Genomic DNA, 12927 nt, shown 5'->3' on the forward strand with positions numbered 1-12927 from the left:
CACGCTGGTAGTGGACACTCTTTAATCATGTGTGAGTGTCTGTCAACAGAGAGCAAAGGAAGAGCGAAAAACAAAGGCTGAACAGGTCCAGTGGGGCCAGGCTTTGCAATGAGTCAGAGCGCCTCAATTTTCCTACAGCATAGGGGGGTTGAAATGGTTGTGTTCCAGTCAGACCAGCTCTTTACATTAGCATATGTTTAGGTATGGTGGCAATAGCTTAGCTTCAGTTTTAGGCTGATTGCAACCTTTAACAACAAGAGACTTAAACACACTTAAGATTGTGAAAGGCTGTTTTCTTTACACCTGGTGCAGACAGTTAACAAGACCCCTTTCCTGTATGCATTTATCTGTATATGTTTCCCTATTGTGATTTGGACAATTGTGTCTGATTTTGTGAGGGTTTGCAGGGGGCAAGGGCCTCTTAAAGAACTCATGTTTTATGCATGAGGGCCAAGGGTGGGGCCCACTAGGGGTGTGTGTCAGAGGACACACAGAAGAGCCAAATCAGCAAGCACCGTGAGTACTTGGCAAAGATGCACAAGATGGCTTCTTTAGGCACTGGTCCCATTTTGTCCTCTTTTGTTCTTTAATGTTTAAGTGTCCCATTATATTCAGACATTACTGTACACTATATAAACCGCTGTATTTTACGACTTTACTTTATATCCTTCCTGGATAGCATTATTCAGCCAAAGCTAATTGTTTTTCTATATATACAGTTGTGTTTAATGTAGCACAAGTCCAACATCACTAATCAGATCAATCATGTTAAAATTATATTTCTAAATGGAAAGTAATTTGCTAGGAGGTAAAGGAAACCAACAGACTCAACAGGCCGGCGATTGATTTAGCTGACTGTGTGTAACTTGATTAGTGAAAGTTGTGTGTTCAAAATAATAGCAGTGTGGTTTAATACTTCAGTCAGTGGGGTCGTTCTTTTTGTGAAAAAAGCAGGAGCCAAAAAGATGATCTTTATTTAAGGACAAATGCAGCAAAAGCTGCTCATAGTGGTTATAGTGCAAATCTCTAAAAATCTGAACAAAATGGGTCCTTTCAGACATTGTTTAGAAAAATAGCAGGATGATTGCAGAAATGAAAACATGTAAAGAAGTGCTGAAACTGATTGGCTGCTCAGCTAGAATGATGTCAAAATATTTAAAAATAAAAGCTGCGTTTTGAATGAATCAAGGAGTAGCCAAAATGGCACGGAGTCAGGCAATGATCAGCTCCGGGGTGATAAAAGATAATCTACAGCTTCCTGGGAGTATTGTAACAATTTAAGACATCTATGTAAAGCCAAGCTGCTACCAAGAAGCCCTCACAAAGTCTAGTTGTTGAAAAAATGACATGAAATGAAGAGGTTTAAATTTGAAGAACACCTTAATGGCACAGCATTTTATGAACTGATGAAAGCAAGATTGTTCTGTTTGGGTCTAGGGGCCACAACACCGACAAACATTGAATTTAAACCACACAAGCATGGTGGCATAGGCATCATGCTATGGGGATGTTTTGTATACTATGATGCTGGGTTTATTTATGGGATATCATGCATCAATTTAAATAAATTAAAATACTTGAAGAGGTCATGGTGTCCTACGCCAAAAAGGAAATACTAATTTAATTTGTAAAAGAATGTGCAGTGTTTCTAACTCGTTTGCCTGTAAAGAAATAAAAGCTACTGCAAACGTTCTTCACTTTATGAAAAACACATCTATTATTTTGAACAAAGCTGTGTTTTTTGGCTGGAAGACTTGGACTGCATGTCTGCACCAAGTTCTTGTCAGCACTTTTGAAAGAGGTAATATAACAAACTGCTCCTCCAGACTTTGCCTCCGGCACAGTTTTACAGTACGTTAACCAGAAACTACATTGCTTCTGTAAAGACTGCAAAATGGATTTGTAAAGATTTTTGTGTTGTACTGACGTTCTACACAGTAAATGTAACAAAATAGTTGATTACATATCAGGTTCTAAAATAAATTGGATGATCTTTGTTGTAAGTGATTAACAGTCATAAGTAATTGCTTATAATCAGAGACTCAAATCAGTAAAACGACTGACCTTATATTAGGACAAAATAATATATATTTGTCTCACAGGACTTGAGACAGAACTTTTAGTTCTCCACCTGAACCATCTTTCAGACCCAGTTAGGAAGAAAAGATGAGAGCTAAAAGTTGCATAGCTCTTGACATTCTGCTAAAGATCTAGGCTGCAGGAAGACCTCCTACTAAGCTTTTCTTCTCCCTCACACTTTCTTCCTTTCTCCAAGGATTTGCAGTATAAGCCTCCTCATGGCTTTTTCTCCCTTTGTTCTCTCATGTCTTATATTTTACTGGGATTATACCAACTTTTCTGGCTGTACAGTTTTTGATCTGGATGTATGGCACATACTGCATCCACTTTAGTACATATTTAACCTGAAAACCAGTAAAAATCAATATGCCCTCATAAATGTGACAAGTCCAGGAGGGATATAAGCATAGGAATTGTTTTGTTTAAAATGGAAATTGTTGAAAATGATCATCTATATCCATCCATCCATCCATCCATCCACCCCTTTAATACCTGTAAGGCTGCAAAGGAACTGGTCTCCAGTCACTGGGCAAAAGGCAGGGTACACCAGGACAGTGTTTTTTCCCAACTTGTTTGTGTATAACCATTGCAATGGTTTGTTGAAAGATTTGGCTAATAGAATCTTGTTTTTTTTTAAAGATAAAGTGACAAGTAGATGGAGGGTCACTATTAATGCTGAAAAGGATAAAATGTCAGAATTGTTTTAGCCTTGACGTAGACAGTATATTGGAAAAGAAATGGCATCATGCAGGACAGAAAAAGACACAATATATGTGAATGAAATGAATGCATAAATGTTTATTTTATTTATTTTTTTATTAAAATAAAAACTATTTCAAACAGATATTTAAGGAACAATTGCACCATGATCAAATAAGAGTTCATTAATTTTGAAATAAAATGGTGCTAATATTGTTCAAATGTCTTTCCTTTAAGACAAAATTCCACATTGCAAGGTGTTAACAGAAAACTGAGGTTTGCAAATCCCAAGTTTTTATCATTTGTTTCTCTGTCTTTTGTCTCTTCACCTTAGCCATTACCGGTAGACAGCCACCCACCCATAGTCTGGTTCTGGTAAAGTTTTCTCCTTGTTTATAATAAGAGGAAGGTTTTTTGCTTTTCACTTTTCGCCAAGCACTACACAAAAGGGAATTGTGTTTACTTTGTAATATGGCATGATCCTGACCCTGCCATCTAACATGCCCCGAGACGACTTTTCTTATAACTCGGTGCTATATAAACAAGGTTGTATTGAATTAATTTTCATTAGAGCTCCTGATATCCATCCAGAGATCTAAGGTCAAGTCATGTTGGAGAATGCCATTCTTCTCATTAAGCTGTGATATGAAATAATTACTTGGACTTTGATACAGCACTGGTGCCACTCTGCTCTAAAGTGCCGCCACTTTATGTGAACTCTTTCTCACTGACTTGTCTGCTTTCATCTGCTGAACTTTATGTTTACACTCCAGTTTTTATGTAAATACATCTAGATTGAAATAACTCAACCCTCCAATACTAATGCTAAGGTCAATGTCAATGATAAACGGTTGATAGGTTACAGTACACAAAAGAGATCGGGTTTCATACAAAGTAAACAATGTAATTGAAAAATGCAAGCAGGCAGTAGTGAAGCATATTTCGGACATTAAATAAGCATGCTCTCTGCTTTGTCTTCCTGCAGCTAATAACTTAATGTAGGCTACATGTTGGAGCAAGAGGTTAAGAAATAATAAGGGTTCTGGATTGTCCTGTTGTAATACAGTAACTATGTTAAAATTAGTCATTCTTCGTCCAAGTTAATTATGGCTGACATTTAAAAGAAGCCATTCCTGTTGAAGCAGGTGGGAGAACTGAGAGAGAGGAGAGGGCCTCTCTCTAATTGAGTTTGCTGCTGGCTCCAACTCTGATTATGCTTTTGTTCTGCAGGGAGTAGATATGTGAAGTGCAGTTGAATGAGGCTCTCAGTAAGGATATTAATACTGGTTTTGTTGTATTGTGTCTGTATCTTTTTCTTTATTAGCAAGCAATTTGAAAGAAAGCTGAGGGAGAAAAGGCTGACCTACATACTAAATATGGCATAAAATCCATGTCTGCATCTGTGCTTAAAGTAGAGATTGCTGCCTGCATTAAAAGTCAGCAGGAAATTCAAAGGCTCTGTGCAGCAAAAGAGATTTCAATTTTGAGGAGATTTGTAGAAATCGTATCTAATTCTTAGTGGAAATTCACTATAGATTATTGCATTATCTGTATATTTTTCAAGTACTTTTTACGTCTTTGTCAAGTCCACTGAGTTAATTCAGTAGAACAAAGCATTACATAACAATAAGTCTCATGGACTCATGGCCTCGATTGCTACCACATCTTCATATAACCTCAGACTGATTCTGTAATACAGAGATCGGACTCTATGGGGACCATACCATCTGTTGCAGGGCTCCATGTTCTTTGTAATCACAGAGGCTTCTTGCGCTGTTGCTGTTTTGTGATGTTATGGCCTACAATCCTATTCTCCCCTTGCTCTCTACAGCTATGGCAGACTTCCATGTGCAACCAGAGTCGGTGCATGCTGAGGAAACTGGTGTGGCTCGATTCCAGTGCCAGATCCATGGTCTGCCAGAGCCGGTCATTAGCTGGGAAAAAGACAGTCGTCCAGTGGACACTACAAATGAGAGGTTGGGCTGAGCATGGCCTGAGGCTTCTTTGAAACAGTAGTACTTTTTATCAATGTGCCTTACCTGATACAGCATTCTACTTTTTCTCTCTTTTAGGTATACACTGCTACCAACAGGTGTTCTGCAGATCACAGGACTGCGTCAAGACGACAGTGGGAACTTCTGTTGTGTGGCACATAACAGTGCAGGAGTAAAACACAGTGCAGAGGCTCTTCTAACTGTTTCAGGTGATTATTAACAAAGATTTATCACTAACATAATATGTATATATAATTTATGAAGACTATTTAAAATCCAGTAGATTGCTTGCCACAAGCCATGTTTGGAACACAATAAACATGTGGTCACATGAAACCAAACTTGACATTTTTTGTCGAGATGCAGAACGCTGAACGTGATGGAAACCTAACGTTGCACGTCACTCAAGGTGATATGCAACATAGTGGTGGTAGCAGCATCATGCTGTGGGAATGCTTTTCTTCAGCATGTACAGGAACATCCATATGAGTGCTGGTGAAGATGGATTAAGCTAATTTAAGCATCTGGCAACCCTGAAAGAAAGCCTGTTACAGGCTGCAAAAGATGTGGGTCTGGGACAGAGGGTAACCTTCAGGATGGACAACATCCCTAACTATGCAGAATTACTTACAATGAAATGATTTAGATCAAATCATAATTATGCATTAGAATTACCCAGTCGAAGTCCTGACCTCAATCCTGTTGATAGTCTGTAGATTATCAAAGACTTGAGAGCTAATGTTTGCAGATGCTCTTTATTCAGTCTGACTGAGCAAAAGCTATTCTGTAAAGAAAAGGCAAACATTTCAGTCTGTAAATGTGAAAAGCTGATGGTCTCTACCTGCTGGACCTTCAAAAGACTTGCATCTGTAATTGCAGTGAAAAATGGTTCACAAAAGTATGGATTCCAATGCATGATAAACTTTGTAGATTTGTATTAGTAAAAAGTTATTTCTTATTTTCCATCCACTTAGTACTTTGCGTTAGTCTGTAAGATGCAATTCTAAAGAAATACATAAAAACATGTTCAATTCAATTCAGTTTATTTATATAGCACCAATTCACAACACATGTCGTCTTAAGGCACTTCACAACAGTCAGGTTCATACATTCCAATTAATTAAAACAGTGCAGTCAGATTCAGTTATTTATTCAAATTGGATAAAACGTTTTTCTGTCTAAGGAAACCCAGCAGATTACATCGAGTCAGAGACTTGCAGCAGTCTCTCCTCCTGGATGAGCATGTAGAGACAGTGGACAGTCACTGGCGTTGAGTTTGCAGCAATTCCTCATACTGAGCATGCATGTAGCGACAGTGGAGAGGAAAAACTCCCTTTTAACAGGAAGAAACCTCCAGCAGAACCACATTATAACAAAAACATGTTATAATGTGACAAAGTGTGAAAACATTTAAGGGATATGAAAACTTTAACAAGGCTCTGCACGGATCCCTTGAGTACATTTGAATATTGTTGAAAAGTTAATTTATTTCACTAACTCACTTCACGAAGTGAAACATATGTAAATTAATTACACACATACTGATGTTTTCAAGCCTTTCTAACCTTTATAATTATGAAGGTTTTCTAATGACAGCTAGTGAAAAGACGACATTTAAGATTACAATATTACATCAGATTAATAAAAAAAACATTCTAATACAGAAAGCTAGGTTTATTGAAACACCATTCTAATAGTGTACCTGCTCAAAGGTTAATTTCTAAAGGTACGTTTAATCTGACAAACACGCCTCATCAGAACGCATATTCTAATTTAATGAACATGTCTGTATATTCAGCAAATTCACAAAAAAGCAATTAAAACATACCAAGCTGTTTTCTTTTCTTGCAGGCTCTCACTCTTCTGTTTACAAAGAGCCTATGATTCTGGTCGGCCCAGAGAATCTCACCCTCACTGTTCACCAGACTGCCATCCTGGAGTGTGTTGCCACAGGATACCCTCGCCCCATTGTGTCTTGGAGCAGATTAGGTGAGAAAAATGCCTCATGAAAGCACAGAAAAGAAAAGGCTACAGAAGTGATGCATTCTGCATATTTCTATTTGGAATTATCTGCTAAGATGAAGTAAAATTTTGTTCAGTTGATATTTGAAGGGCCACGTCCTGGTGGGTCTGTTTATCTCTTGTTGCCCCGCTCTGTGTAATGCAGATGTGTACACAGAATACATTTCAGACAGTAAATCTATTGTGTATACACAAGGCTGTAGGACTCAACATTAAGCCTCAGGGCTAAACATTATGCTTGACTCTCTGCTGATAAATACATGCTTCATCTCCTCATGAAGTCAAACCTTTCTTCGAAGCATAGGAGAGCCTCTGAGTAATTGCCACGAGGTGCTAAGCCAGATACAATTAGTTTTTCCTCCCTACATGTTTTTGTTTTACCTTTACCATCACTCAGCTCTGCCTCAACCAATTTTTCAGTCCCCTATCTGTTTTCTTACCTATTAAATAGCTTGATTTGTGGTCCTAAATGTAAATTGCTGCCCCTCCCAAGCAGTCAGCCATAATCAGATTGACAGTATTGCCTTACGCAATGCTGCCAAAATGAAATGCTAACACGATGGGATTTGTGTGTATTAGATTACAGCAGGGAGGCCTGGATAAACTGCATAATGAATCTGATAGTTTCACATCAGTCACTCCTTAATGCTAGAGTTAGTTTGTTGCTATTTACTGAACAGCGCTGCCGCCCGCTAGCTTGAGCTCTTTCTTTCCTGACACTAAATTAATTAGTTAGAGGCTGGGAGAGGGAAGGTGATTGAGGGAAGCAAGGGAAAAGAAAGGAATACATGCAGCACAAATAAAACGAAAATGCTTCTCTTGAGACAATGGTCCAATGGATCATTAGTTCTTTCTATACTTAGGTGGGCAAAATCAATCAAGCAGCCTTTTATAAAGTCCAGAATATGGTCCGGAAGTGGATCGAACAACAAGGTAGACCCAACTGGCAGAGTGGAAAAATATGTACTTGAGGGCAGAATTTGACACATAAAAATAGGGAAAACTGTAAAACCTAGGTTGAGGCTGTTAACTGACGGTGCCATTTTTCATAGTCTGGATAACTCTTACCTCTGCTGTTTTGGTGATTTCAGTGACTTGTTGCAGTTTAGGTTAATGTTTGTTCTTGAGTGTAAAGAAATACACTTTATTCAAATATGAAAAGTTATTAAGTTAATCAAGGCAGGGTTATGCTTAGATTTATTGTTAAATTAGTTGTAAATGTAAGGGAATTCAATAAAAGAGTTATTTATCACCAGGTTTTCTAAACCTTTGGTCTTATCTACAAACAAAATGTAGACCTTTGAACATACAGTTTGAGAATTCCAATGAAACATGGCAAAATGGTAATTTCTTTAACCTATGTTGACATAACTGATAATAAAGAGCACATTGAATCTTTGACTGGCCCTCCTGCCTGCTCATGTGTCCAGCACGGCACCCATCAGCATCCCTGCACGATTGATCATTTAAAACATCAGATCTGGAGCATACAAGCTGCAGATTGAAGCCAAAGATGGGATTGGAATGTCCCCTTGTCCCCATAGCTAATATCAGAGGCAAGTTGAAGTCATTGTTGGGCCTGACACTGCAGATAGGGAGCACAGGGAAAGCGTTAGCTTATCATGTAATGGCAGTAAGAGCAGAGAGGGTATAGCCAGGGATCATGTAAGGAAATTATGTGTGCATCTGTAGTTTCTAGAAACAAAGTGGCCTTTTTAGTATAAACTGTAATCTAAAGCAATCTCAAAGACATGAACAATAAATAATCCTGCTCAAGCTTTACTTAAAGAAAGGCATCCAAAGAGAAGCTTTATTTTCTGCAAAAAAACTACATGTTTTGTCAAACATGTGTTTCACAGATTGCCATGAAAAGAAGCTCAGAATTGGAAACCATTGCACTTAAACAGTGAATAAAAACTCTGACCTTCCTCCTTGTGTCTATTGCATCAGCGACTTCGCCACATTATAATTCTGCGCCTAACTGTGAAAGTTCATCCTTGAGGGACAGAAATAGCACTCTGTCAGCTGGTGGTTGTATTCTTGCATTATGTTTGGTCTTTCTTGCCTGTGCTTTTAAACCTTCTCTAATCCTCAGTGCAACACACACACACACACACACACACACACAAACGCTGATAATCCCTTACAGTACATAAAGGTATGGTTGGGATACACCTGCCTCATGTAATTCCTTCCCATCTTTGTGAACTGCTCTGTTTTATCTACCATCTGTGATCAGACGGCCAGCCCATCGGAGTGGAGGGAATTCAGGTGCTCGGCACAGGGAACCTGATGATCTCAGATGTTGGTGTGCAGCACTCTGGCGTCTACGTTTGTGCTGCTAACAAACCAGGGACACGTGTTCGCAGGACAGCTCAAGGACGACTAGTAGTCCAAGGTGAGCTCTGGATATAAGGGGTTTCCTTTTAGTTATTCCTGTTTTTACAGGTGGGCAGCTATAACTAAGGTCACATGATACCATACAGTTTAGAGTCAGACTGCATGATTACCATAACATTAATCGAGTTATTTATGCCTTAAGCTAAAGCAGTGTCTCAACCATGATAAATGTGAACTCTCTGCGACAAGTGTGCCTTATGTAGGTGTTCTTTAATTTAAATACTGAGCTAGTGGGTGGTTCCAATCTCTCATGCTTGTGGTTTTTGCAAAACTACCCCTAAGAAAAATGGAAGCATGCCATACTCCTTTAGATACATTTTTTAACAGACTACAGCAGCAGTTACTGTTTGGTTTTGGTGTTTCAGGTGAGGCCGTCTAGGATGTATTTCTGTATACCTGTATACCAAGAAGCAAAAAAAGCATCCCTCCATGTTGTTTTCTACAACCCACTTCTATTGTAAGCCTTAAAACCCCTGCAACCATACAATACTGAGCAGAAGCAAGGAAGGTAAATTACTCAAAAGGTCTGGATGCAAATCTTTAGTAATGGCAGAGCCTGGATAATTGTTTAGCATCATCCATCAATCCATTAAGATTCGCTAACAAGAGCTTAGTAGGTAATCACGTCTGCAGTATGACATGAACAAGTCACTTCTCTAAATTATTCTGTAAAGCAGTATGTAATCACTCAAAAACTGAATGGAGATAAGAGCAGCTTTTAATAGCATTAGCCATTAAACACAAGCATTCTATCAAATGCCGAGTATTAAATTTATAGAGGTAAGCCTGATTGCATCTTTTATGGCAAATAGCTTTAGATAGAGAGAGCAAAGACTGTTTTCATTGGTAGGCTCTGAACGTAGAGTCCACTGTGACACTGGGTGATTACATACAGGATTCAAGAGGTTTTGATAGTGTGGGAGTTTATACAGAGAAATTTGGATTCTATGAACAAAAAATTTGAAGAATAACACTTTATTTTAACATAATAATCATTTTTGTGTTATTATTCTAGTGAGGAAAAAAGTAAAAATGCTTCTCCTTTTGCAAACATTTGTATCCACAACCTTTTAATTTTTCTTCTCAATTTGTTTCATCAGATATTGTTTCTCTCTCTCTATAAATACAGTTATCCATTTTTTCTAAATGTGACCCACATATGCAGCCAAATTACACATGAAATGCAGTATTTTATCTTCATAAAAGACTTGCCAGAGATCTTCAATAAAGTTCAACGAGAAGGCCAGTAAATAGATCAGGATATTGTAGTGCAAGTGTTAAGTAATTAGACCTTACCATTAAAAATGTCCCTGTCTTTATCGGTCCTTAGTGCAAACACATTGTGCCTGTAATTAATAGTCTTTATATTGATGGCTTTGTGGAAGGATTACAAGGAGAAAATATCCCTTTATTATTGCTGTATTGATTTGCTAAGTGGAGGATTTTGTATTACTCCTCCACAATCACACGCAAAAAGGATGAAGGTTTACAAAAAACAAAACCTTCAAAGAAATTAAACATTTATTGCTTTGGCAAGAGTTCTGTGACAGTGAAATTTGGCTTTTACCCCTCTAACAATCCTCATCACTGTGCGAATTGAAAAGACAAACTTTGGTCCTCGTCCACAGCCTTGTTACCAAAGTTGGTTTTTTTCTGACTCTTAGTTTAGATAGGTTAAGGGGAGAAGCTGTTTTCTTGCAGTCATATCCATCACCACACAACTGCTTTACTTGAATGGTATGTTCTCTTGTCCTTCCCATTTTGAAGATTGGCTAGGGGAAATGGGTCTCTGAAAACAGGGAGTCATGGATTACTAATTAAAGGTTCCTAGAAACTTTGATCAAATTATAAAAGTAAAGTATACATTAGAAAATGCTTCAGTTTTATTTTCTTTATTCAAGGGGTGGCAGTAAATGTCACCATTAATTTTGTTGATTATTTGTTTTCCCATTAAATGAATGCACTCAAATTAAAGGTTGATTTTTTTCCAAAAACAATTATGCTAAACGATGCCATTTTAATGCTTTTTAAACCAGGGTTTCTAATAAAGGTGCTTTATATAATCTATGCTTGCAAATTTACTTTCATTCATAATCCTATACTGAAAGCATTTTTTTCTCCTTATATTTTTTAACACCCAGGTTTTACATTTTACAGTGACAGCAAAGATGTTTGTTCAATGGCTTTTAACCCTAGAGCAAGGGCATCCTTAAGAGACATGGTGTTCATATGCTATAAACAACGCAGCTATAGTGGAGCAATATAGATATATCTTACCTTGCTTTTATTCTTTCATACAAGGAGCGTGAAACATTTAAAAATTCTTAACCCTGATCTATGTTTAGCCTTCAGCCCTTTTGAGCGGCCCTGTTGATGTACTATAAGATTTTGTTTAATGACACCTCTGTAGATGTTTTTGTTCTTCACAGTACTGAAGACTGTGCCTTGAAGGTGTTTGATGAAACCTAAACAAGATTGATTTTATTTTTATTTTTTTTACATGTGATGGAGCCATTTCTCTGTGGTCCTGTGCATTAATTGTCACCAAGAAGGAAACAGCTAGCCTCTACTTTGCTCATGAATTGATCAATGGACCACACTGTGCTTTAGCCCATCATGGTATTGATCCTAATCAATATTTCATTTCATCAGCCTGTCAACTCTAAGACTCGCTCTTACCTAGCTGGAGACAGCATCTGAAAGCCATAGATGTTAATTATGTCAGTTTCTTTGGTTTTTGTCATTGATTTGTGAAAACAAAGGTGTTCTGTTAACTCCAGACAAATGTGTTGTAGCCCTGGTCTAATATGAGAAAACAATGTTTTACTGCATGTCCTTGAGGTATTGGTAAGCCACTTGACACATCTATGGAAATGAGAGTTTCGGTAGCTATCCATTTAGTACACAAGGCCAGCAGCCACAAACTTGGTGAATGGACAAAGGTACTTACAAAACCATAACATATCAGGAAATAGACCTCCTCAGAAATGATGTCACATTCATTTTAAGTCCCTTTCTGGTCCAAAAGTGAACTGAGAGAGGAGTCAAACTGTTAGGGCCAGCAGTGAAAAGCAAGAGCAAGATGGATGACTGATGTAGATGATCTGACCCACGCCAGAGGTGCAAATCAATATCATCCTGTGCTCTTGCTGATATCTGCCTTTGAGTTAGTCGGCTTTAAAGAAATAAAAAATAAAAAACTGCAAGTGAGAAAAAAACTATACTGCTTGGATGCAGAAAGATAAATGAAAGAAACGTCTCAAGCTGTCGGCTTCCTCTTTTATTTAATTGTCTAGAGGCACCTTTGCTTTTTTACTGGAGGAATGGAAAAGCATCAGATGATATTTGATGTAAAAGGGTGGGAGCAAGAATAAAGGCTGAACTGCAGGGAAGAAAAACAAACTGGAACTTAAGACAATCTGGACAAAGAACAGGATACTAGGAAAATAACAATGACAACTAAGAAACGCTAAATTTATTTATTGCTTTTTCTTATTCGGTACTTTTGTTATTGTCAGTATATCACTTAAAAAGACCAAAGCCTTCATATAATCAGTGGTGCAAACAGGTACTTTCTGTGTAGCCAGATGCTGATAAAACTATTCCCCCAGCTCCCTGCTCTTTTATTGCAAAGGATTATTAAAAATAATGTTTCTTCATAACATTGAACATGGCTGCCTCAGTTGTTCTTGAGACATTTTATTTCATCTACTTACTCACTAACATTAAATCT

The 12927-nt window shown here is 37.8% G+C and overlaps 1 protein-coding gene across 1 annotated transcript in view; it reads left to right on the plus strand.

The window, feature by feature from the left end:
• igdcc3 (immunoglobulin superfamily, DCC subclass, member 3) overlaps nt 1-12927 on the plus strand; it is a 90226-nt gene that overhangs the window by 40434 nt on the left and 36865 nt on the right. The window contains exons 3-6 of the mRNA XM_047364022.1: nt 4610-4754; nt 4851-4981; nt 6624-6761; nt 9034-9192. Coding sequence (XP_047219978.1) covers nt 4610-4754; nt 4851-4981; nt 6624-6761; nt 9034-9192 — 573 coding nt within the window. The remainder of the gene's footprint in view (nt 1-4609; nt 4755-4850; nt 4982-6623; nt 6762-9033; nt 9193-12927) is intronic.

The sequence above is a fragment of the Girardinichthys multiradiatus genome, chromosome 4 (genome assembly GCF_021462225.1).
Source record: "Girardinichthys multiradiatus isolate DD_20200921_A chromosome 4, DD_fGirMul_XY1, whole genome shotgun sequence".
Lineage (NCBI taxonomy): Eukaryota > Metazoa > Chordata > Actinopteri > Cyprinodontiformes > Goodeidae > Girardinichthys > Girardinichthys multiradiatus.